Source organism: Panicum virgatum, chromosome 1K (assembly GCF_016808335.1).
Source record: "Panicum virgatum strain AP13 chromosome 1K, P.virgatum_v5, whole genome shotgun sequence".
Classification (NCBI taxonomy): domain Eukaryota; kingdom Viridiplantae; phylum Streptophyta; class Magnoliopsida; order Poales; family Poaceae; genus Panicum; species Panicum virgatum.
Genome location: NC_053136.1, coordinates 6,145,559 through 6,171,222, shown reverse-complemented (window position 1 = coordinate 6,171,222; position 25,664 = coordinate 6,145,559). Strand labels below are relative to the sequence as shown.

The following is a 25,664-nucleotide window of genomic DNA, read 5'->3' as shown; positions in this document are numbered from 1 at the left end:
CGCAAAAGAATGATGTTCATCACCTATATATTGACATAGGTGACGGACTAAGAATACCGTAGGTGACGGCTCATACTGATGCCTGTCACCTTTTACATACATAGGTGACGGACTTTTGCCCGCCACTTTTCTGTTCTAATCAGTGACGATGTACAGCTGACGGGCGCAATGCCCGTCGTCTTAGGGAGATGACGCCCGCCACTATTAGCCTCTTCTTACATAGTGAGAGACGATAAAGCCATTATTCAACATTAAGAATAAAAAATTCCTATTATATACTCCGGACATCTTTAGGAAAGACGCCTTAATTACCTACCTTCCGGCTGATGATCATTTGTGTGAGATGCATGATGGTACTGAACAACATTAATTATTACACAATGTAAACCATGTATAGCTGATAGATGCACGGGGTAAACAGCAAACACGGCTAGTTTATTTTCAATCCGGATAGATGTGGGTGTCGACTTCGACCGACGTGGTGACTGACAACACTACGGATCTGTAATTAAAATCAACTAATAGGCATGCCGCGCCGTTGCGGATTAATTAAAAAAGTTTATCGATGAGCTGGCACGATCTGATGGATCGATCCCTAGCTAGCTAATGGGTTTAGCATTTAGCCCAAGCGTGCGGGGTCATGTCATGTGAATGTATATGTGATGTGCACGCGTAGCCTAACAAAACTCACGACACGATGCGTTGCGGTGGATTCGGAGAAGTAACTTGCACGCACACTGCTACACCGTGTAGCTATCTACCTAGCTAGAAATAAACCTGATACCCGTTTACCTCGTGCGTGGAAGGAGATGAGACATCTTCGTCGTCAATCACTGCATGCCGTCAATTAATCAAGCATTTAAACAACGCACATACTATTACTACTACTAATGTTGACCTTTGTTCTGGCTAGTTTAATTTATCAATGTAATAGGCATATAATCTTGTGCCTATTTCACGGGGTTAATATTTTACCACCTATACATTATATATACACGGGAGCCGTACACCATCGATATCTCTATCACGCACGCTGTCGAGTGTTGACATTCGACAACGACCGCGGTCAAAGCACAGTCCAAGCTTTCGGCTGATATAATCTGCCGACACCATTACGTGACGGCTCAGCAGTCTTATTTCGACCCTACTGCCAATCTATCAGACAGGGGCACTGAACTCCTGATCGATCATAATGCGTGTAGTATACATTCCAGCTGACTGTGTATTAGGTTCCGTTTGGATCCAATAAATCCAAGTGCTAATGGTTGAAAGCGCTAATTTTATTAGCACTGCTAGTGTATCCAAACATGAGTGCTATTAGAGTGGATGAAAGATTAGCCAAGACTAAAATTTTTTTATCACAAATATGAGTGCTAATAGTAATAAAATTTAGCACTCAACTTTAGCGCCTACATACCCTTAGGTCCTGTTTGGATCCATGAGTTATTTTTTAGCCCACTCCCAAATAGCCTCAAATAGCCCAAGAGGAGCCAAACGGGTGGGCTATTTCAGGGCTATTTGGAAATAGCCCACCTCAAAAAAATATCCCTCCAAGGGGTGCTATTTGGGCTATTTTCTTGTGGGGCCCACGTTATCTCTTCCCCCGTCCCCCGCACGGGATCCTCCCGTTCACGGGCGGCGCGGGCGCGCCGCGCCTCACCATCCGCGTCGCCTTGCTCGCCACCGGCGGCCCCAGCGCCGTCGCCTCCCCCCATCCGCGCCTCTCTCCCAGTGCCGCGCCACCTGCCCCGTCCACGCCGCCTACCCCTCCGTGCGCCGCCGCCGGGCCTAGACCAACGCCGCCGCCACCTCCCAGTCGCCGGCCGCTCACTCGCACCGCCGCCCGCCTCCCAGTCGCTGATCCGGCCCCAAACGCCACCGCCTCCTCCTCATCCGCGCGGATCCCCTTTGATTTCTTCTCCATGGATGGGGGCGGCTTCGATTTCTTCTGTTAGACCAGGAGGCCATGGCGTCGGCCGGCGTCCTGGACGTCAACTCACAGGTGCAGGTGGCCGAGGGATTCCCCCACATGCAGGAGTACGGCACCTACCTCCGGGGCGACGACAACGCAGCACTTGGCCGCGGGCATGTCTCCGAGCCCCATCCCCCTCGCGCACCGCGATCTCTGGGAGTGCCGAACCAGCGTGCGGGGCGAGGGGCCGGCTTGGTGGCTCGAGGTCCACTGAGCGCCCGCCACCTGAACTTCGGCGTTTCATCCTCGGCGGCAGGCGGCCGCGGTGGACAAGACGACGTCGTGTCGTCATGGCCTGCCCACAGCGGAGGCAACAGTGGCCTTTTCATTGGCGGGTCATCATCAAGGGCAGGCGGTGGCGGCCGTGGGTGTGCCAACTCTTCCTCAGTGGCACCGGGCCGTCGTCGGCCGCGCTCCAACGCCTCCAACCGTGGCGGCGCCCGCGGACGTGGTGGTCGCGGTGGGCGTGTAGCTAGGAGCGCCGGCCCTCCACAAGCACCCGGCGGCGGCTACACCGACGTCGATGATGAAGGTGCATGGGAGGAGGAGGTGGAGGACTATGGCAGCTCCGGCGTCCCTCCGGTGAGCAATGGCTCTCGAGCAATCTGGTCTGATAGGAATAATGGTTATTTGTTAGCATTGTCATTTATGCATTGTTACAAGTTCTTACAGTTTGCAATATTTGTTGAAGCAAGAGGAGGGCTATGAACAGATGGATCATAGAGAAGATGATGGAGGCAGCACATCATCAAGTGAGGATGAGATTATTTTCATGTGCCGCAAGAATTTGAAGATGGCCCAGAATTTTGTTGTGCAAATGGTCCCTATCTTCGGTATGTACTCTGATAACTACTTTGTTAAACTACCAAGAAGACAGGATGGAGAATCTGGTTTACAATGGGTTTAGAGGACTTTAAGAAGAGATAGATCTTGCTACAAAATGTTTAGGGTTGAGCAGCCTTTATTTAATAGATTGCATAATACTTTAGTTGACTCGTATGGGTTACAGTCAACATCACAAACGTCATCTGTAGAGGCTCTTGCAATGTTTTTATGGATTGTTGGTGCACCACAACCAGTTAGACAAGCAGAGGACCGTTTTCGGAGGTCTATGGAGACAATAAGCCGGACATTTAACAGTGTTTTGACCTCTATCATTAGGTTAGCACATCACATAATTAAACCAAGGGACCCAGAATTTACAGAGGTGCATCCTATGTTGGAGAATCCAAATTTCTGGCCACACTTCAAGAACTGTATAGGAGCAATAGATGGGACTCACGTAAATCTTGTGGTGGGAAAGAGTAAGAGGATTCAATACTTGAATAGGCACAACGAAACCTCACAGAATGTTCTTGCTGTTTGTGATTTCGACATGAGATTTACCTTTGTGTTGTCGGGATGGCCTGGTTCAGTACATGATATGAGAGTGTTTAAAGATGCAATGACCACTTATGGTCACAAATTTCCACATCCACCACCAGGTAAACTACTACAACTGTCATACAAGTATTGTTGTGAATCTCACTTATACCTCCATGTCTCATTATGCACCTGCCTTTGTAGGGAAGTATTATAAGGTTGATGCGGGATACCCAAACCGGCTGGGCTACCTTTCACCTTATAGATGTACAAGGTACCATGTAGAGCAATGGAAAAACGCACCCCCCCCTGCCACAAGGTATTGTAACACCCCGCCCCCCAACACCGCACAGCCCAGCCCTTCCGAGGGGCGAGCCCGCTTACACATAGCACCTTACTTACGCTTTCGTCCTCGCTTCGCGTAAAAGGGTCAACCCGAAGGTGCTATGGCTGGAGGACAAAGGCTTATAAGTTGGCTCCACCCTTACTCAACTAGCAAGGTGGTACTAAACATGTGCATGCAGCACTCATGGGCCACTACTGGGCCATCTAAATTGGGCCGGATGTCACACCCCCTCCTCAAAGAACCCGACGTCCTCGTCGGTCCAACTCACCCACACTGGGCAAATGTCCAGAAATGTTACCCCTTGGCGCACGCCCGCACATCCAGTGCCGGCGCCATATGCCATGCCGTGTGTCCCTACCCGGGCACACACGCGCCATACGCCATATGCCCATACACTGACCCATACGCACAACCACGAGGGTCGGCTCTGATACCATTTGTAACACCCCGCCCCCCAACACCGCACAGCTCAGCCCTTCCAAGGGGCGAGCCCGCTTACACATAGCACCTTACTTATGCTTTCGTCCTCGCTTCGCGTAAAAGGGTCAATCCGAAGGTGCTATGGCTGGAGGACAAATGCTTATTAGTTGGCTCCACCCTTGATCAACTAGCAAGGTGGTACTAAACATGTGCATGCAGCACTCATGGGCCACTACTGGGTCATCTAAATTGGGCCGGATGTCATAGGTATGAAAGAAACTTTTAACCATGCACATTCCCAAATTAGGAATGTCATAGAGAGATCTTTTGGAGTTTTGAAGATGAAATGGGGGATGTTACGGGACATGCAAAAATTTCCAGAACTTAAGCAAACTAGAATAATTGTGGCTTACATGGCTCTTCATAATTTCATTAGAGAGAGCAGAATAGCGGATAGAGAATTTGCTAAGTGTGATGCGGATGCAAATTATTTACCATTGCCTATTCCCTCTCAATCGGAATGGCCAGAAGATGAACCTCTTGTTGAAGATAGCGACATGAATGAATTCCGTTTCATTATGTACTTTGCTGCTAGTAACACATGCAAGTTCTAGGCTATTTGTCATCTGAAATGCCAAGTTTGGTTGGTTTTCTCATCTTATGGTGTTGTCAGCGGATACCTATGTTTTTTTCAGCGGATACCTATGTTTTTTTCCAGTTCATTATGTACTCTGTTGCTCTGAGGCAAATTATATCAATCAATCAATTTTACTAATGGTATACCTACTTGTTCAGCTGCTCTAGCCATGATTCTGTTTTCAGCTGCTTGTAGCAGAGATTTACCTTTTGGTTTACAACAGCTGGTGATATGATACTAGTAAGGCTGGACGAAAAACTCGTGGCTCGCTATCTCGCTCGACTCGGCTCATTATTGGTTCGGCTCGGCTCGTTGAAAAATATTATTGAGCCGAGCCAAGGTTTTAGCTCGGTTTGTTATTGAGCCAGCTCGAGCTGGCTCGCGAGCGGCTCGCGAGCCGAATCAAGCCAATGGCCGATTAGTTGCCGGCTCACCCTCCCAACCCAATCCGTTGAAAATCTACCCTGTCCCTCGGCGAGTCCCCTTGAATCCTCGATTCCCCATCTCCACAACGACCCAACTCCTCCCCTCATGGCCTCGCCCCGCTCGTCAGCCGTCCCTACTTGCCCCCTCGCTCTTCACCCCTCGCCCATCTCTAGCCACCAGGGTGCTGCCGCCTGCTTGCATCCGGCCTTTGCCCCAGTCCTCCACCCCTCTAGCTAGGCAGACGCTAGCAGCAGGCTGTGCCGCAGCCTCGCGCAAGCAGCCAGGGGGCCGCCCCTGTGCGTCGTGCGGCCGCGTGGCCCCTCAGCCTTTGCCAAGATCTGCGTGCGCCTGTAGTCCTGTTGCGTCATGGAGGAAGACCTTCTTCGAGGTGTTCACGCCGGTCAGCCATACCCTCTTCGATCTAGCAGACATCATAAACAAGGTACTAGTGTTGGAAGCCTGGAATGCTCTTAGTAGGCGCTCGATGCCCGTGAAGTGCTTGGAGTTCAACTCTTACCTGATATTTCTTTTGCCAAATTGCAGGACGGTGGTCTCGGGCTCTCGGCCCCCTGTTTTGCCATTGCCGAAGAATGAGCTGGTGGCTGCTAGCATTTTTTCAAGCCGGCTCACGAGCTAAATGAGCCAGCTCGAGCTAGCAAACGAGCCGAGCCGAGTTAAGATTTTAGCTTGCTTTGTTATTGAGCCGAGCCGAGCCAGCTCGTTACCATAACGAGCCAGCTCGAGCTGAGCCGAGCCGAGCCGAGCCGAGCTGGCTCAATAGCCAGCCTTAGATACTAGAAGGTATTACTGCAATTTATATTCATCTGATGCATCATTTTCTTCTTTGCTCTTGCTGTAATTATCTTATGTGGAAAGGAAACACAAGAGCTGTCCCGAGGGTCTGCTGTAGACTAGCTATCTGCTCTCTGATCATGCAGAGTAAATATGAAAATGGGCATAGTTTGTTAGATTAATCTGGAAATAGCTTGTTTGGATAAGGATTTGTGTATTTGGGAACATTTACCTCAACTTGAATTACACTCGGATTTGATCATTCGTAGGGGCATGACCTTTATACTGGATTACACTCAAATATGACATGTGTGAGCCAAGTAACCTTTATACTGTAGGGACATCCATATTCGAGTCAAATGCCAGTTCGATTTGCTGACTTTTTCAATTTTGGAAGACTGTAGGTTTAGCACTAGCGTAAGTTGAAAAAGTTTAATAGCCCTCAATTTTGGATTCAAGTCATATGCTGCGTAGTTTAATAGGCTGAAAAAGTTTCGTGCCTCATGTCCAAATTCCAGCGTAAGCTAAGTCTCTCAGACTCAGCATGTGTGCATGCGACAAATGTTCAGTGTACTGCTGCTCCTGCCTGTTGCGATAGGCCCATTTCAGCTGCACTATAGCAGGCCGGCCACTCCAAAGACCACAGCTGGGAACATTTCATTGGATCCTGGTGTGGGGGGTTGAAAAAGTGCATATAAGGCAAAATAGTTTAAAATAGCCCAGATATCCAAACATCCCAAGACTATTTGAATGGAGGGCTATTTTGTATGGGCTAAATAATAGCTCTTAAAATAGCTCTAAGCTATTTCTCCAAACAGAGCCTTAGTCCAACCATGCCTCTGTTCGGAAGACAGAAGTCTAACCACGCTCACGTACAGTTGCCCAAATTAGCACCCTAACCGTACTTCTAATTTACTCCTTTCCTGCCTTCTCCGTGGCTACACGCGAGCGTCTCTATCAACTTTATTTGTCGCCTAATTTCCTTCAGGAATCCATATGTATACCCAACTCCTGAAATCGTGCGGCGTGTATTATCCATGGGACTCCAAATTTGCAGTCGCCAGAGAAGGCACAGAACCTACAGTCTGCATGCTGGTTGCACGCGTTCGGCGCCGCGGGGACCATGACGACGACGACCACGTGTGTGCACTCTGTGCTCCTTTATGCTGGAAGAGGAACATCACCAACGCAGATGGCAATTGGGTAGTGCCTAACAGGCGGCACGGAGCACGGCCTGCTAAAAGCACGGCCCAAGCACTCCATGGCCCGGTTGTGCTCGGGCCAGCATGTCTCGATAGGTCGTGCCATGCTTGGGCCGCAAGTGCGGCACGTCGGGAACTTTTTTCTTTTTTATATTTTAAAAAAAATAAAATTTCAAAAATATATGTCCGTTTTCAAAAATTTCAAAAATATACCCCAGTCGCCCTCCCATAGGGCGACAGGCCAATGTGTAATTTTTTTTTTCAAATTTGCAACGAAGTCCCTGGAGAAAAAAAAAATAAGCCCTGTCGCCCGTTGGGGGGGCGACAGGGGCCTGTCGCCCGGCCCACGGGCGACCGCCGCTGGGCCCGGCCCACAGTCGCGGCAGGGGGCCTGTCGCCCCCCCCCCCCCCCCCCCCCCCCCCGCGGGCGACCGGGGTCTCCCGCTTATAAAAGCCCCAGCCCTCCCCTTCCCTCCTCATTTGAGCCCGAAAATTCCACCAAAAATCCAGAAAAAAAAGAGAGGAGTGAGGAGAAGGAAAGCGGCGAAGCCCTGCCGGATTCAGCACTTGTGATCTGCAGGTTAGTACATTTAGTTTAAATATTGTTATATTTAAGTACTACGTATTTAAATATGAGTAATTTAATTTAATTAGTGCTATAGTAGATCCATTTAAGTAGGAGTTCAATGATACTTTAGTTTGTAGTTACGTAGTAGTAAATTAGTTTAGAAAATTAGTTCTACGCATTTATTATTACAATTGCAGTGCTATTAGAGACATGTTTATAAATTAATTATGATTTAGAATAGAATTTGGCATATGCAGTATAGAATTCGAGAGTCATCACGTAGTTATGAATACTTATACGTTATAGTTGAATTCCATACTTAGTTTTTACGGATTATTGAATAAGGTAGTGAAGTAAAGAGTATAACTCGATAAGTATTATGTGATATACAGATATGTCGAGCAAAATGCAGTTTCAAGTATTTTATGGTGAATACAATGTTATGTATGGGCCAAATGGAGTAGATCTTTCTGCCTTTAAGCGCACATCTAGCGGCATAGATAAACCTCTGGAAAGGAGTTTTGGTTCCATATGTAAGTGGCTGCAGCGTGGGTTCCATGTTGATCCGTTGACACATGTGATCACTGTCCAGTCTCTTGTTAATTGGGAGGTAGAAAGTGAATTATGGGAATTAATGATGATACACAGCACTGATGACTGGCAGAAGTACATGCAAGCAGCTCTAGAGCATGGGTGGCCTCTGGCCATTCTTGTTCAAATCCGGGATAAGACACAAAATGAAATCCAACATTGTGCAGATCAAGGAACTCCGAGTATTCGAAGAGAGACCAATTATGTTGAGCAAGATGAGTCAGAAGAGACAGAGAACCAAAACATGGGACCACAGGGCCTTGCTGATGAGGGAGAGAGGATACATAGCATTGTGGACGAGATGGAGACAGAAGACCAAACCGCAATAGAGATGGAAGAATATGAGGACTCATCTGATGACGAGCAGTACTCATTGCCAAAAGAGTGGAAAGAGCATGGTTTTGGCAGTCATATCGCAGAAGATGTACGAAATCAGGAGTGGGAGTACAGAGGGAATGAGGTAGTGCAAGGTGCAACATATCCAAACATTGAAGCCGTAAAAGATGCTGTGAGACTATGGGCAATCTCATTGAAACGAGAATTCAGAGTCGTGAAGTCTGGCAGTAAAGAATATGAGGTGAAGTGTGTGAATGCTGGATGTCCATGGCGAGTACATGCATTCAAGGGAAAATGGAAGTCAAACTGGAAATGTTCCATTGTCACAGAGCACACTTGTTTGCTGTCAGAAGTTATTCCCTCGCATCGCAATATATCATGCGACTTTGTTGCAAAGCAAATGTATGGGTTTATTATGGACAACCTAAATTATGAGCCAAAAATGATTATTCGACACATTGAGCAGACTTACCAGTACACCATCAGTTATTTGAAGGCATGGCGGGCTAAACAAAGGGTGTTCGAGATGCGGTTCGGCACATACGAGGCATCATATGATAACCTACCTCGTATGTTATCCCAGGTTGCTGCTAGAAATCCTGGAAGCTTTTATGACACATACCTTTTACCAGCCGTGACTAGGGGACAAAGAATTATGCAACGAGCCTTCTTTTGCATAGGTGCTTCTGTTAGAGCATTTCAGTTTTGTCTTCCGGTGATCTGCATTGATGGCACATTTTTGACTGGAAGGTATAAAGGTCAGATACTCACCGCAATCGGTGTAGATTGTAACAACCAAATTGTTCCGCTCGCATTTGCATTTGTTGAGAATGAGAACATAGACAGTTGGTATTGGTTCCTTGAACGAGTGAAGAATCATGTTGTTGCTGCACGTCCAGATGTGTGCCTTATTAGTGATAGGCATGCAGGTATCCTGCAATCAATACTGAAATTGCAATGTGGAACTGCGACAACGCCTCCATTATGGCCTGATGTCCAAAACAGGTGGTGCATTAGGCATATGGGTGCAAACTTCTATGAACACTTCAAGAACAAGGATCTTAAGAACCTGTTTAAGAGGTTGTGCACCCAAAATCAACAGAGAAAATTCAATGCATTATGGCAGATGCTTGATCAGTTGACTGCAGAGCTAGTGAAGGTAAGGGCATTAGGAGCAGGCACGAGTCAGGCTGCAGAGGCTAGGGATTCAATTGAGAAGCCATTTTCACACTGGATTCGAGGTGCACCTAAGGAGAAATGGTCATTCCTTTATGATACCAACGGAATACGGTATGGTATTCAGACAACGAACCATGCAGAATGTTTCAATATGGTTATGCGTTCTTGTCGTGCCTTTCCACTTGTGGGAATTGTTGAGTTCATCATGTATGGGTGCATGAAGTATTTCAGAGAGTGTTACACGGCTGCAAGCATAAACATCAGCAACCTCCAAATTCAGTTTTGCAAAAGAGTGACACAATATATGCAAGAGAAGATTGAAAAGGCAAAACTGCACCGCGTCATATCCACAGGTACAATGGAGCATAGATTTGAGGTTCTATGTAAGGATAGAAGTGGTCGTGGTATCCGTAGAGATAGAGTGGTACAGGAGAGTTTGATTACAGTTGATGGCAAAGCATTCTGCTCCTGCATGAAGCCTAAGTTATTGCATATGCCATGCTCCCATCTCATTGCGGCATGTGCAGAGTCTGCGTTACAGCCAGGACTTTTTGTTTCACCGTACTTCAGCAAGGAAGCAGCTGTATCCACATGGGGACATAAGGTATACGGGATTGGAATTGTGGGGCCTTTCACTCAGGATAATGAGAATAAGATGTTTATTCCTGATCCAGCCACTAAGAAAGGCAAAGGCTGCCGTCAGACACGTCGTATTCGGAATGGTATGGACGAGTCGGAAGCAAGCAAGGCACAAAAACGTTGCAGCCAATGTGGATCATTGAGTCACAACTACAAGAAGTGTCCTCAGAATGCACTTCACGATGCTGCTGACGTCGGTCCTTCCGGAAATCCCAGAGATGGAGCACCTCCTACGTTCAGACGAGCATCGGCGAGAATTGCTCGTGGAAGGCATTCGGTGTCATGATCCACAATTGTATTTCATTATTTGTAATATGTAGTAATGAAATATGACAGGTATGTAATGAAGTATTATTGTATTTATGTGTCTAGTTTGTATGAAATATATATTTAGCTATGTGTTCTCATATATTTTTGAATGCAGGTATGGAGATGGACTCCTTGCTAGACCCAGTGATCGACTCGAGCCACAGGTCTTACTTTGCAGCTGTTGAGCACCGAGCCCTAGAGGTGCTACGTCCTCGTCCACCCGGCGAGGCGATCTCTATACACAACGATTGGTGTGACCGGTATGTAATGAAATATTATTGTTTATGACTTATGTATTCGCCGGTATTCCTTTGTTTCGACATTTTTGTTTTTTTGCAGGTTACGTGAGGCCGGCCTACTGACTCTGAGCCGTCTTGTCGAGGTTGGGCCTATTCAGCTCGACCGATCCCTCCTGACGGCGCTCGTTGACAGATGGAGGCCGGAGACACACACGTTCCACCTCCCGTGTGGGGAGATGACTCCTACGCTGCAGGACGTGGCCTACCTCCTCGGCCTCCCTATCGTCGGGGAGGCTGTAGGTCCGCGTGTGGTGGCGGCCTCATGGAAGGATGAGCTGGAGGCCCGTTTTGCCCTGGTTGACCGCGTGGATGAAGCAGGTCCGATCAACCCGCACCCGCGAGCAGCAGGTCCTTCGAAGACCTGGTTCCTACAGTTTACAGTACGTATTCATTCCAAATATAAATTTAATTGTTACAATTCACATGTTCCATTGATAGTTGAAACTATTTATCTTAATTGTTTATGCAGCCTGCCCTTTTGGCTGCGGATGCCGACGAGTACAGTGTGACCAGATCGCTGGAGGCGTACCTACTTTGGTTGTTTGGTTACATCATGTTCAACAACACTCATGGCAACTCGGTCGATAGAATTCTCCTTCCGTATGCACGGGAGATTGCGGATGGGGACGAGGACGTACCGCCCTACAGCTGGGGTGAGGCGGTACTTGCAGCCACTTACCGTGGACTCTGCGATGGGTGCATGAAGACACATGGGAACGCTATCCTGTCAGGGTGCCCACTACTGCTACAGCTTTGGTCGTACGAGAGGCTAGCCGTTGGTCGCCCCTTGGTCAGCCACGAGCCTTACCACGGGGGCATGTACGGCGACGAGGAGGACGAGAGGCCCACTATGGGAACTATCTGGATCTGGCGTCAGGTATGTTCGCAACAAACCTAATTTTGTTATTCATTGTTACATGATGTATTAGCGCACTTTTAATTTTACTTATTCGGAATGCAGAGGTCCTGGGCACATGCGCGGGTTAAACGCGCATATCCTGAGTTTGTTTCGGAGCTCGACATGCTGACGCCCGAGGACGTTGTCTGGGAGCCTTACAGCCCAGAGGCTGTGGCTACCCGTGCACCAGCAGGCCTGTCTTCGCACTGCTCCGCGAATGCGAGCCTGTGGCTTACTTCCGCCGTCCTGGTTTATGACATCGCGGTTGAGGCATATTGCCCCTGGAGAGTCAGGAGACAGTTTGGGCAGCGCCAGGAGTTTCCGGTGCCCACCGCGTTGGAGCGTGTCAGTCGCCAGGACCACAGGTAATTATGAATGAACTTGGCTCATACATTCGTGTCGATTCTAACGATTCTTCGTGGTCCACTTTGTAGGTTGTCAAGGAGTGGCTTGCCGTGCTCTGATGATTGGCTCACCAAGATCCAGCCGTGGGTGGACCAATGGGAACAGGCAGACGAGCACTTGGTCCATCCAACAGGACCACACACAGATAGCTCCTTTAGGGCTTACCTCACCTGGTACTTACCCCGGACTCGGGCTCGTCTGGTTTTTGTTGACACTCACCCGCAGCCACACTAGGCGAGGCCTCAGGATGGCTATGCCCGGCACCACGTGGAGACACTAGCTGGCGCGGTGAGTCTCTTGATCATATTTGCATATATATATAATCATATTCATAAGATAATTCATGTGTTTGTAACTTTACTGAATTGATGCAGTTTCGCCTTTGCAACATGATGGAGACGGACTGCTCGACTTACCTGACGAGGGTACGTGCCGGATCCCCAATGACCCAGTTTGAGCAGATAGAGGCATGGTCGAGGCAGCGTGATCAGTTGCGTCAGGTAACGCACAACTTCGGAAGCCGTGTGCAGTACGAAGACAGCCACGGGTCGTCTCAGGCGTCGTCGTCGTTCCCGTGTCCGTCGACCATACACGGGCCGACGTCGCAGTTCTTCCCAAGTACAGGTAACGTACATATCTCTTTAAAATTACATCAAGTGTTCCTACATATTTACTAATATCACATACAGGATACGATCCAGCTACTGCGTTCGGCCATACTGGAATGTTTAGAGGGACAGCACCAGTTGGCGGACCGTATCCAGGGATGGTACCGGGGCCACAGATACCGGCGTGCACAGGTTAATTTATGTTTCGTATTTCGGTTTCTACATGTCATTACGAAATATACGAGCGTACGCTAACATCCATATTTTTTGCGTAGGATTCTACCCCGATGCGGGCGCCGGACCTTCTTCTTCCTCCTTTCGACCAGATAACGAGACATTCACCTTAGACGACTTCGACAGCTTGAGTCCAGAAGAGCCTGCCGCGCAAGGTGACCCCAATGTCTTGGGGTATTCACAGCTAGGAGGAGCACCACTTGGGATCTCTCAGCAGCAGACACCGCAGCCCCTTGCGCGTCCTGAGCGACAGGTGAGGTCTCCGGATGTTCTCACCTACTCCGAGGGACATGTCCGTGCCCAGCAGAGGGCTAAGAGGGTCCGACGCCCTAGGGGTGGTTAGATGTATATGATGTTTATTTGTAATGAGATAGCTGTGGACCGCTTATTTGTATCCGATGTTTATGATTGTGGTAGGTTACTTGTCATTTGTTTTTATAGATATTATTTATGTGAACTTATTATGTTTGTGGGTTCCATAATGCTCGTGAAATAAGGGAAGTTCTTGCGATTTTTTTCCGTGATTTAATGAAGGACAAGTAACGTGCGGTAGGAGTTAGCGGCCGAGATCTTGCCGACGATGATGACGAATACACGCTCGAATAGCTCAAAATAGGTCCCTGCAAAAATAAAAGTCCGAGAAAAAAAAAAGGGGGGGCCTGTCGCCCCCCCAATGGGCGACAGGGACCTGTCGCCCGAGGGGAGGGCGACAGGCCCCTGTCGCCCGTTGGGGGGGGCGACAGGTCCCCCGCCTTTTTTTTCTCTCCAGGGACTTCGTTGCAAATTTGAAAAAAAAAATTACACATTGGGCCTGTCGCCCTATGGGAGGGCGACCGGGGTATATTTTTGAAATATTTGAAAACGGACATATATTTTTGAAATTTTAATTTTTAAAAAATATAAAAAAGAAAAAACTTCGCACGTCGGGCAATCCGTGGCATGATCCATTTAACTATCAGCCCACTAACGATCCGATCCCATCCCATCGTCCTATATAAAATTCAACATTTCTCTTCTTAATTCTATTTTTTTTCTTTTTCCCCCTCCCTCGTGACCGTCCGCCCATGAGCCGCCGGCCCACCTTCCTTCCCAGCCTCCGGCGTCCCCACCCCCACCTCCTCGAGCAGTGCTTCCTGCCCTCGCCTTCTCTCTTCCGCAAGTGTGCGACAGCGTAGCCCCACCGTCCAGCGCAGCCGCGCCCTTCCCTCCTACATTCCGGTCCCGGTCCCGATTCCCGCCGCTCTCACCTTTCCTCGACGATTTTGCCAGCAACGCGGAGGAGAGAGATAGAGAGGAGGCCGGCACAGTAGCAGCAGGTGGCTCGGGATACATGCGTGTGACGGAGAGATGCATCAGACAGCGTTTGCGCTAGGTGAGGAGGGAAGCGCTAGGGAGGTCGGTTTAGTACTATCCATCAATTAAAAAATTGATCTAGCCCGCAAAGTTGACGGCTGTTGGAGGAGGGCTTATATCACCTGACTAATTTTACTATAGGTAGCTCAGCTGGCCACCTTGGCTTATTAGTACACACGATAACAAATCAAATAAACCAATGTTAATTAGTTTCGCTTCTTCATTTTCCATGTATATATACAACCCAGCTATTAGGTTACTTTTCCTCGCAAAGGTTATACTTTAGCAGACCACCACCTGCCTCATCTGGAGCCGAGCCACATCCTCACGCTGCACAGGAGCAGCACGCTGCAATGTCCTCCAAATGTGGGAGCTGAGGCTGTTCGAGACGTCAAATGGAAAGAGAGCATCATCTAGGGACGGTATGCACAGAACGTTATGATCGACTCTGTCTGCAAAGTTTTTCTTGTAGTGATGATCGACTCTATCTGCAAAGTATTGGAAGTTGCATTGGAAAAAGTTTTTGTGTCACAGTCGGTTGTGCCAAAATCTAACAAAAAAAAAGCAGCATTGGAGGGATCCTAAGCTTAAGCTATACTCATCAAGAGTTGCCACATCACCAAATTGGAATCTAATCTATTAGGGTGAAGCAAAGGTTTTTTTTTTGAGGGAGGGTGAAGCAAAGGTATATAGAACTAGCATATCGACCGCCAGCATGTTTATTTTTTCAAAGAAATTAATTAAACAAAAATAAGACGAGGAGCACTGGCCAAATTTATCAAATCGTGCTACATGCATGCTTCTGTTTCGATTCTACTCTATAATGGACAAAGCGTCACAGTACAATGCACACTTTGCATTGGTTGTTTTTTTTATAAGACATTAGTTGCTTCCTTTTCGGCTTGAAACAGTTGATTCAAGAAAAAATAAATAAATAAATAAGGGTTACTTTAGCAGACCACCACCTGTTCATTAAAAAATTTATGAAACATTTTATTCTTTTTCGTTTTATTTAATCGGCTGATTATAAAAATTTATGCAGGACATGCAAAAACTTGATGAATGAGACACTAAAGAGGCAATGGTGGAGCTAGCCCCAACACCAAGGGGCTCCTTCCTCTTCCTCCGTCTTTTTCTTTCTCATTTCCCTTCTCTCCTCCTCCTTCTTCCCCTTTGCCTCCAATGGAGTTCCTAAGGGTAGGGGGGCTTAAGCCCCCTGCCCCCATGCTGGCTCCGCCTTGTAAAGGGGTGAGATGAGTCGGATGGTAAAGGATCTTAAAATTTGACTTAGATTATATAAGGACAGGATCCTAAAAGAGTAAGGCTCTTATCTTATATAATTTTGAGCTAAAAATAGAGAAAATGATAAAGTCGGATTTTCAACTTCAGTTATTATAAAATTCTGATTTTTTTTAACCTTCAACTTCAAAACTAGACTCTACTATAGCTTCCAACCACTCAACCTAGACAAAAAAATAGCAATTCTAATTACACGGAGATACCCTTTTGAAGGTCTTCAGGCTGAAAACATCTGATGGCTGGTCATCAGCTCATCAAGTGCTGACAAGTGGCAAAGTCATCAGCTCCTCAAGTGCTGAAAAAAACAAGGCATTGCTACAAATCGTTTTTGTAGTAGTGTTTCAATGGATTGGCCAATATTTGCACGGCAACCCAGCAACCGCTGCTATATATTCTTCCTCTTTTGCTGGGGCAACGCATCGTCATCTATGGAGGCGTCGTGGCTGTGATTTGCTTTGGCATTCCAATCTAGGACGATCCCAGTGGCAGATCCAGAAATGAATTAAGGAAGGTTGTTTTTCTTCTTTCTTCCCTTTCTTTTCTTCTTCCTCCCTTCTTTCTCCTCCTTTCTCCTAAAAAATGGAGAGGGGCCCAAGGGGGCTTCATTATTGTTTGTGGGGGTCTAGGGGGGCTGGAGCCCCCTAGACCCACCTCCAGCCCCCCTAGACCCACCGCTAGATCCTCCCTTGAACAATTCCAATCGTTCATCAGGTAGTTTTTCCCCTTCCCATTCCCAATCTCATCTCTCGCCCATTTAGGAGATGATTATCCAAGCTTCACAAATTAGGATATGGTGAAATCAGTTTCTTTTTTTTATGGAAATAGCATTATGAAGCCAGTGAGGAAATTGGATGCTATAGCGTCCAATGGAAAGCAAGTAACATACTTTTTTTCCTAGATCTAAAAGCAAATCTCAATTGCTTTTGGGACATGTTTGAGAATAATTCTTTTGTGTTTAAAATTAAAATTAATATCCAATTATAATCAACCACAGTTCTAAACTTTCATTTCACGTGGATCTTTGGTAATCGCAAGACATAAGTAATTTTATTTTTTAGATAATAAAAGCATGTTCCTGCCTCTACATCTATGAAAGATGTACATAGCCGTTCGATACATAAATGAGCTCTTAAGCCCAAACTACCCATGAAGGGTAAAAACAAATAAAACATACACGGAGATTTAGACCATCAAAAAAGCCACTAAGCAGCAAATCTATTTCTAAACCTCCAGCCAAACTTAGCAAAGACCTCCATGATCACCGTCTCCAAGCGTTTGCACCCATTCTTGAAACATGATCTTGTTCCATCCTCTTTATGCAACAAAGACCATGTACGAATCCAATATGTTGCCCTGAAATGCCTGCTAAAAAGTATTAGATTTACCACCCTTGAATACCATATCATGTCTATTCAACCAAATTGTCCAACAAATAGCTGCTGCACCTACTAAAATTCTGTTCTTAATAAGTTTAGGCCGAAAACTATTAAGCCAAGGACCAAACATATTTGCAATGCTAGATGGCGGTTGAATTCCGAAAGTGATATGAATGGTATTCCAAATAAATCTAGAGAAATAGCAAAAGAATAAATGCTGTATAGTTTCAAGAGAACTACAAGAACAACATTTAAGACTACCTTGCCAGTTTCTTTTTGCAAGATTATCTTTGGTTAATGTAACTCCATTATGAAGGTACCAAAGAAAAATTCTCTTAGGAGTAATTTGCAACTTCATTAATGTGTCGATTGCTGGTATTTTGGTTTCTAACTGACACGCTGCATTTATTCACAGCCTGACCTTTTTGTTTCTAACTGACACGCTGGCAGGACAATATTTACCACAAACAAACAAAAAAATGCTACAGTATACTACAATAACTAATGTGACTTTTTCTCCCAACTTTTTCATCCCACCTGGGTCGGCAGAGGCCTCTCCTTTGCTCAAGACAAGACAGGACGCCGCATTGAAGCCTGAGGGCGCCATTGATGGCCGGCGTGCGTGGGCTTCCGTGGCTGTCGGCGACGGCCTGGGCGCGGGCCTGTGCGCTGCGCTCCGTCGTCATTAAAGCCGGTGGGGCATCGTGTATCCTACAAGGATGCTCTGCTGCGTCCGAAGACATTCAAGCCGCGCACCAACCAGGAGCGAACAAGAACCGGCGCTTCGAGAGGGACGGAGGGAGGCAGGGGCAGGGTGTGGGAGCGGCTTGGCATGCAGCGTGTCAGTTAGAAACAAAATGGTATGTGATGGAAAGTTTGAAAAGTTTGGAAATTTTGTGGGAAGATCTCCACACTCCTCCAAATTTTCCATCACATCGAAATCACATCGAAACATTAAATATAGCAAATGATCCATGTATGGAGTACTAAATGTAGGTAAATAAAAAAACTAATTGCATAGTTTTGATGTACGTTGCGAGACGAATCTTTTGAACCTAGTTAGGTTATGGTAGGATAATATTTACTACAAACAAACGAAAAATGTTACAGTGTGCTACAGTGTCCGATGTAACCTTTTCTATCTATTTTTCGCGGATCTAAACACACCAATTGTGTAGATCAAGCGCGTCCTCGCGGATGGGCGAGCGGGCGCCAGGCTGGTGGTTGGGAGTGGACGCCCGGCGTGGTGCACGCTATGCTCTGCCGCCGCTGCCCCTGTCCACTAGCACGGGGCAAAACCATTAACCCTGCTCTAAGCCGGCCTTGCTGATCTCGTGTGCAACCAGCTGAATTATTCAAACTTGCCCGACCTGAATTCAAACCTGCCTCACCCACTCCCAACCAAACAGAATCCGACGCCCGGCGAGCCGAGAGCTCGTGATCGTGGCCGACGACGAGAAAAATGGAAATTTCGGTGGCGCTCTCACGAAGTCTGCACGCAAGCCGTTGGCCGGCTTGCGTCGTCTTGGAGACGCCCGGCTTGCGTCTGCTGCTGCCTGCGAGACCTGCCCCCTGCCGCAGCCGGGCACTAGCATGCAAGACCATGCTCTCGACCCTCGAGTCTCCATGTCACATTGTCACTCGCTTATCACGGCTAGACGGCGTTCATCGGCACCAACGCCTCGCACCGCCGGCAGCCGGCGGTTCGCCAGATCAGAGCTCCGGTCCACCGAATCGTGGCCGGGAACCGTAACGCGGTGGAGCGACCAGAGGAGCGTGGAACGGCGGATGGGGCTTTGCTGCCTTGAAAGTTGAAACCGGGCACTAGCGTTCGTCTGCTCGGCAGGCCGCCGCTTCGCCCACCATGTGGCAAGCCAACACGTGAGAGCGCCTCCCTCTCCCAGCCGCTGCATCTTCTCCGTGCTGCTCGCCGCGTGAATGCGAGGAGCAGAGCGCCGAAGTTTCCATTTTTCTCGTCGTCGGCCACGATCACGAGCTCTCGCCTCGCCCTCGAGTCGGATCGTCAGGATCAGCCGGGAGTCGGATTCTGTGTGGTTGGGAGTGGGTGAGGCACAGGTTTGAATCCATCTGGCTGCACACGGGATCAGCGCCTGATCGATTCCACTCCTCCACTCACACATGGGCGAGAGATTTGTTGCTAAATAAAAAAAAGGCCACGCGTTTCACAAGTGATCGCGACACCATCCATCATTGGCGCAAATTAAATGGGAGTACTCTCTGTTCTCGAATATAAGTTATTTTGAAATTCAAAATTTGTCTTCAAATATAAATTATTTTAGACCCTGTTTTGATTTCTAAGGTCAGTCTTAGTGGGGATTTTATGGAGAGTTTCATGACATTAAATATCATCAATTTTGCTAACGTGGCAAGGAAAGATAAAGATGGAGTTTCATGGTATGTGGGGAGAGTTTCATCACCATAAAACTCATCTGGCACGATTACCTAGTGTCCAGTCTAGGTAACTATATATATAGAACTTCCACTGAGACTGGCCTAAAAGTCTTATCAGCATGTTCGGCAATGGCACGTTTAACGCCATCGTGCATCATAAAGTCCGTGCGCAACTCCAGTCTAACATCTGAAAAATCCATAGTAAATACATTAGTGGTACACACACACATTAGTGGATTAGATTTGCTCGTTTATTAAAGATCAAAAAGATAATTTAATAAAATCAAAAAAATAATATAAGATAAGAGTTGACCTTCTTCAACTTTGCATATTACTTCATCATGCGGTTATATAAAGCTGCTATAAAACACACCTCACGATTCCAAGACATCTCTATATACAATATTCTTTGTACTCTTTCCAGTAGGATCGATGTTCATGTTTCTCTTTGCAAGAGCTCACGTACTCTCACGGGATACACCTCTTGACAACGCCACATACAACTGTCCGTGTGAAAACACAGGCTCGGGGAGGTAGATACCTACATTAGGTATGGTCTGACCTTGTGTCTTGTTAATTGTCATTGCAAAACTCAACCGGATGCGGAATTACTTCCTCTTAAACTTGAACAGAAGAGTGAGGTCTTCCGAGGGAGACATTGGTATCCTCGGTATGAACACCCTCTTTCCTGCATGTTGCCCATTAACAATCTCAGCATCAATTGAATTATTCTGGAATCCCCATACCACCAGCCGAGTTCCATTGCAGAGGCTATTATGAGGATCGAGATTACGAAGCAATATAACAGGACAATTCTTCTTAACCTTTAGCTCATGAGGGGGAAGCCCATTAGGGGTAATCGAGTTGAGAAAATCAAGAGGATAATTGTTGCATGAGTCATCATCGATAGAGTCGAAGTTGTAGAAAACCTTCTGCTTCCCTGGAAATCTATCAATCATAAGTGCATTCACCGTATCAACATGTTCATTTCTGGTGGATAGTATCGCACGCTCACGCATATAAGTGGCAGAAGTGCAATTAGCAACAAGATCCGGGAACACCTGATCAATAAGAATGTCAATGGAATCGTCATCCGGAGGATTGTGAATCAAAATGTCATCAGGAAGCCACACGTAGTCACCATCAAATGCTTCCTCTGTCCCATTACCGTTCCTCAATAAGTAATCTGCAAACCACATATCAGCCTAAGCTCGCATGTTCTGGGTCAATCTAATCTGCCGAACACTTCCACAGATGTATGACCTCAGTAAGGTAGCATCAGTGATTTGAGCTCTCGTATCATGCGACACCACAGGGAGAACCTGTCTGAAGTCGCCACCAAAAAACATAACCTTCCCTCCAAACGGCATATCACATCCCATAATATCCCTCAGTGACCTATCAAGAGCCCCAATTGCTTGCCTCTTAGTCATTGCAACCTCATCCCATATTATCAGAGATGCCCTTCTAAGCAGCTCTGCAGTGCCACTCTGCTTTGTAAAGCTACACATAGTATTTCCACTCAGTTTTATTGGAATCTTGATCCGGGAATGTGCGGTGCGCCCACCAGGCATAATGGAAGCAGCTATACCAGATGTAGCAGTAGCAATAGCAATAAGACCCATCGACCGCACCTTAGCAATCAAAGCCTTGTAGAGATAAGTTTTACCTGTGCCGCCTGGACCATCTACAAAGAACACCTGTCCTTTGTTCTTCAAAACATGATCAAGAATTTCCTCATAACTAGCCATTTGTTCTGCATTAAGTGTATCAACAATTTTCAGATGATCTTCATCAAACCCAAGGTTTTGCTCCTTAGTAAGTTCTCTATAATGATCCCTCGACCTCTCTTCCTCCGTAAAGCATGGAACAGGACAAACATTTTCATGAGTTAAAATTATAGATAATGGTACTCAAAGCATATGAATGTATAACTAAAGCAATCAAGATTACGTACGAGTCTGGTGTAGCTCCGGCAGCCCGTAGTGCCTGATATCCTTGCCCATAGATGTCAAATGATATGACATATCTCTAAGCACCATCTGTTCAACTATCGAGCTATTGTCACATGTACGACGAAAATCCTCAGACATACAGTCAAGATGGTTATCCCAAAGACACCGGATATTAGTACACTCACAAAAAACCATTATAGTGGCGAAAAGCCTCCGCAATGAATAAGGCATCCTAAACTCAGCCGACTCCCTAAGGCAGTAATCAAGTGACTTGTCTGATTCAACAAGACCCATAGCCTCACATGCCTGTCTAAATGTCACATACGTAACACCCCTCCATGTTCTCATATTCTCATACGAGGTTGCACCTCTAACATGCTTCAACATGATCCTAAGATAATACCTTTCACCTTCAGCAGGATTTGCATAAACCAACCTGCCAATCTGAATCCTTTTAGTTTTTCTGGGATTCCAGAACTTTTTTGATTTGTTCCAAGTGAAGTGCTCCGGAAACTCCCTATAGAGATATCGGCGAGCTGCAGGGTTAGCAGTAGACTTTGAAATACTCAGTAAGCATGGACCTCTGTGATTTTTCAGACCGCATAATATTATTCAGGTTAGCAGTAGACTTATAGGCAACCATATGCATACCCTCAAGGTGCACTTGCATCTACAGAACCGGTGGAGACATAGAATACAACTTAAATGCGTATAGTCTGTACACAGCCTCTATAGTAGTTATTATCCTAGAATCCCTGTACTGTTTTATCTCATTAATTACTTTCTTCCCATTATCCTTAGGCTCAATAGAGAAAGATGCTCGATCATGCCCTTTATATATATATTTGTAGAGATACTTAACAGACTTGATACTACAACAGATCTCAACATTAATGTGGCAGTTATACCTCATCAGCAGGATTGGATTATAAGGAACCACCCATCGATTATCCAGCCATTCATTTCGTACTTTCACTTTCTGCCCATCCTCTCGTCTTCTGTATATTGGATAAGAGTCCTTTCCCTGCTGCGTATTTTCACTAAACTGGCGAGGATACCAGAAGCGACATTCTCCATCAACCATGCATGGATAATTTTTATTTAGAACTCCACATGGACCGTGCATCATATGCTTGCATACAAACTTACGCAACTCAGGATAATTTTTCTTGTCTGGAAGTTCAGCTGAAATATATTTATCAAAATCATCAGGACTTTTTAACTTACTCCCAGGCTCCATAACCAACAGAAAGTGCTTGTGTGGCAGGCCCCTCTTTTGAAACTCTGTTACATGCGCCCATGCAGCAACCTTGCCCAAGTGACCCTTTTTAATCAAAAAATCCTGAAGATCTAGCAACTTAGCATGATACACCTTGGCAACAACATCAGGTCGATCCTAGGGTGTCTACCCTGTCAGCAATTCTGCAACTATCTCATCCCAATATGGATTGCATGTCATTGTTACGAAGAAATCCGGCTTGCCATACCGCGTAACCAGTGTCATTGCATCCATGATCCTACATTGCACATCACGATCACTGCCAGGAAAATCCTTACTCAAAACAACCCTAAGCCCAGCCTTTGAAGCATCAGCCTCCCCCGCAGCGAGCGTGTCAAGAAGACCCTATCCACAGTAAATTAAATTCAAAACATTTTAGAAGATAATTGATAGAATTACATCCAATTGTCGAGTGTAATGATTATTAGTTATATCGATCTCACCTGATATAGATCTGCATGAATTATAGCCTGATGTGCTGGCTTTGCGTACCAATCTAGACGCATTGACTCAACCTTGACATACATATCAACTGCAAATTGCTAGAAAAGCCGACCAGCATGAAAGAACACATTGAATTGACCTTCACGAATCTGTAGCTTGAAACAATAGTACTCCCTCGCGCTGACGTGGCGCCGGGATCCTCCACTAGCTGTCATTAGGGGGCCGGGAGAGAGAGTTATAAGGTGAAACCATATGCAATACATTAAAATAATTGGAAAACTCCTTTATGTACCTATGTCATCGAGATCATCATCGGGACCATCCTCTTCCCCACTATCCTCTTCAATATCATGGTCTTTCCCATTAAAATCATAATACACTGGATATCGGTGTTTTGCCTTCTTAAGAGGCTGCAGCTAAAGAGCACATGATTCCTCATCAATATTTTCATCTGTAAATGGGATAATATATGTTTACTCTCAAAAATAGCAATAAACAATTAATATTTCTATCTACCATATTTTTTCTGAAGACAATTATAAATTAGAAAATACTAAACAAACCTTGATTCTTACGCTTCGTATACTTTCTCTTCGGCTTAGTAGGAGGTGGATCCTGATATTCAATCTTTTTATCCTCCCGTCCAGTCTCACCACCAGGCAACAACACAGGGTAGACTAATGGGTCATAGCAACCATAGTACGCCCTAATATAGTGAGGTCGATCTTCACTGCCATATATTATTATGCTGCGAGAAAACCGCTGCTGAGGATCATTACCATCCATCCATATAGCAGCGACCTGATCCATCTCAGGTGCATTATATCTTCTTTGATCAACAGATACACTCGTATTAAGTTCAATGTTGTACTCTATAATGTTAGACACCGAACCGAGATTTTTGAATAGAAGCACATATGGATTGCCCTGCAGAATCCTCAAAATCAACCGGATCATTGAAGTATCAAGCTTAGGAGACCTCTTGACCCTATGCGCAATGGTCTCATCAGTGTCATAAAAATATAGCTGCATATGCCGTGGACCTCTCCCACCAGGAACAAGTTGATACAATCTATGATAAATCTGACTATGTGCTTTGAAACAATAGACACCAGTACCTCTTGCAGATGCGAGATTATGATCAATGGAAACTCCAAAGCTTGTGAATGAGAAGTGACTATTAAAATAACGAATGTGCTTCCTAAATTATTTTGCATCCCTGTCAGTCTGACTGGCAAACAAGCGGTGCAGCTCAGCCGGTATCTCTGGAATATATATATTAACCTTCCCTTTCCTGCAACAGAAGGCAGGCCCTTCACCTGGGAACCGCTTTGCATGGCAGAATTGACAGTTTTTTTGCCTTTTTCAGAACATGGTGGTTCTTCGGAAGATCCTTGTACACTGCGTCATACGGATCCAAACCTATGTACCCAATATCAGCGTCCACAGCATACTCGTACTGGAATTCTGAGGGATAGTGAAATAAGAGATTGTTTATTAGTTATAAAAATATATATTAATACATTAGTGAGTTCATTCGGATTAGTAACTAACCCTGGTGATGAAATACTCGTGCTTCGTCATCCTCTATATCAGCAGGTCCATAATCCTCAGGGTTCAGTTGATCAAAATCATTTTCTATTAAGTAATACAAGCAATAAATCGCGTTCATCATTTTTTACTTTAATCATTATGAAAACACAAACTTAATAATTTAGATAGGTATGCAAAATCAATAATCATACCTTCAACACCATGTATTGGATCATCTGGTTCCCATAATCCCGAGTCAAACTAATCATCTCGATCCACATTTCTAGTGCGCGCCCTAGTTAATGGAGGAGACTGTTGTTGCGTCAATACGGACTGTAAGTTCCCGATAACATGCGTATTTATTTGTTCACCTGAAATTGTAGGCTAAATATTATATTACACATAGAAGAAATTATAGTCCTCAGGATAATACTATATCCAGCCCATAAGCAAACTGGTAGGACCACGTTGTATATACCCGTCAAATAATTGCTCTTCTGACGTCTTCCTTCATTAGTTCTGACGATCTTTTCATGTCTTGACTGAGTCAACATCTCAGCATACCTCTTCCTGTCCCTTTCTTTTTTAATGCTTTCACGCGATACTTCATCTTTTTCATCTGTAAAGATAAAGGAAATAATTAGGTCAGATGCAAATATAACGACCAGAATGAATCTTACTCGAAGCCTATACAAGCAACGTCTGGAAAATGAACCTATCGTAGGGGCCAGCCCAAACTCTTGACTGAAACAAGGTTCCTTTGTGCCGAAGACTGGTGACTGAAATGCCA

The 25,664-nt window shown here is 45.9% G+C and overlaps 1 protein-coding gene across 4 annotated transcripts; it reads left to right on the top strand.

The window, feature by feature from the left end:
* Nucleotides 1-1,626: 1,626 nt before the first annotated feature.
* On the top strand, nucleotides 1,627-15,912 carry LOC120671700 (spidroin-1-like). Of its 4 annotated transcripts, none has more exons than XM_039952215.1 (2): nucleotides 1,627-2,554; nucleotides 15,619-15,912. In XM_039952215.1, the coding sequence occupies exons 1-2, from the start codon at nucleotides 1,967-1,969 to the stop codon at nucleotides 15,640-15,642; spliced, it is 612 nt and encodes a 203-aa protein (XP_039808149.1). In that variant the 5' UTR covers nucleotides 1,627-1,966; the 3' UTR covers nucleotides 15,643-15,912. The 4 variants fall into 4 exon arrangements, with proteins under 4 accessions (XP_039808149.1, XP_039807973.1, XP_039808085.1 ...); XM_039952039.1 differs by lacking the exon at nucleotides 15,619-15,912 and adding an exon at nucleotides 2,664-2,892; XM_039952151.1 differs by lacking the exon at nucleotides 15,619-15,912 and adding an exon at nucleotides 2,645-2,892.
* Nucleotides 15,913-25,664: the final 9,752 nt, after the last annotated feature.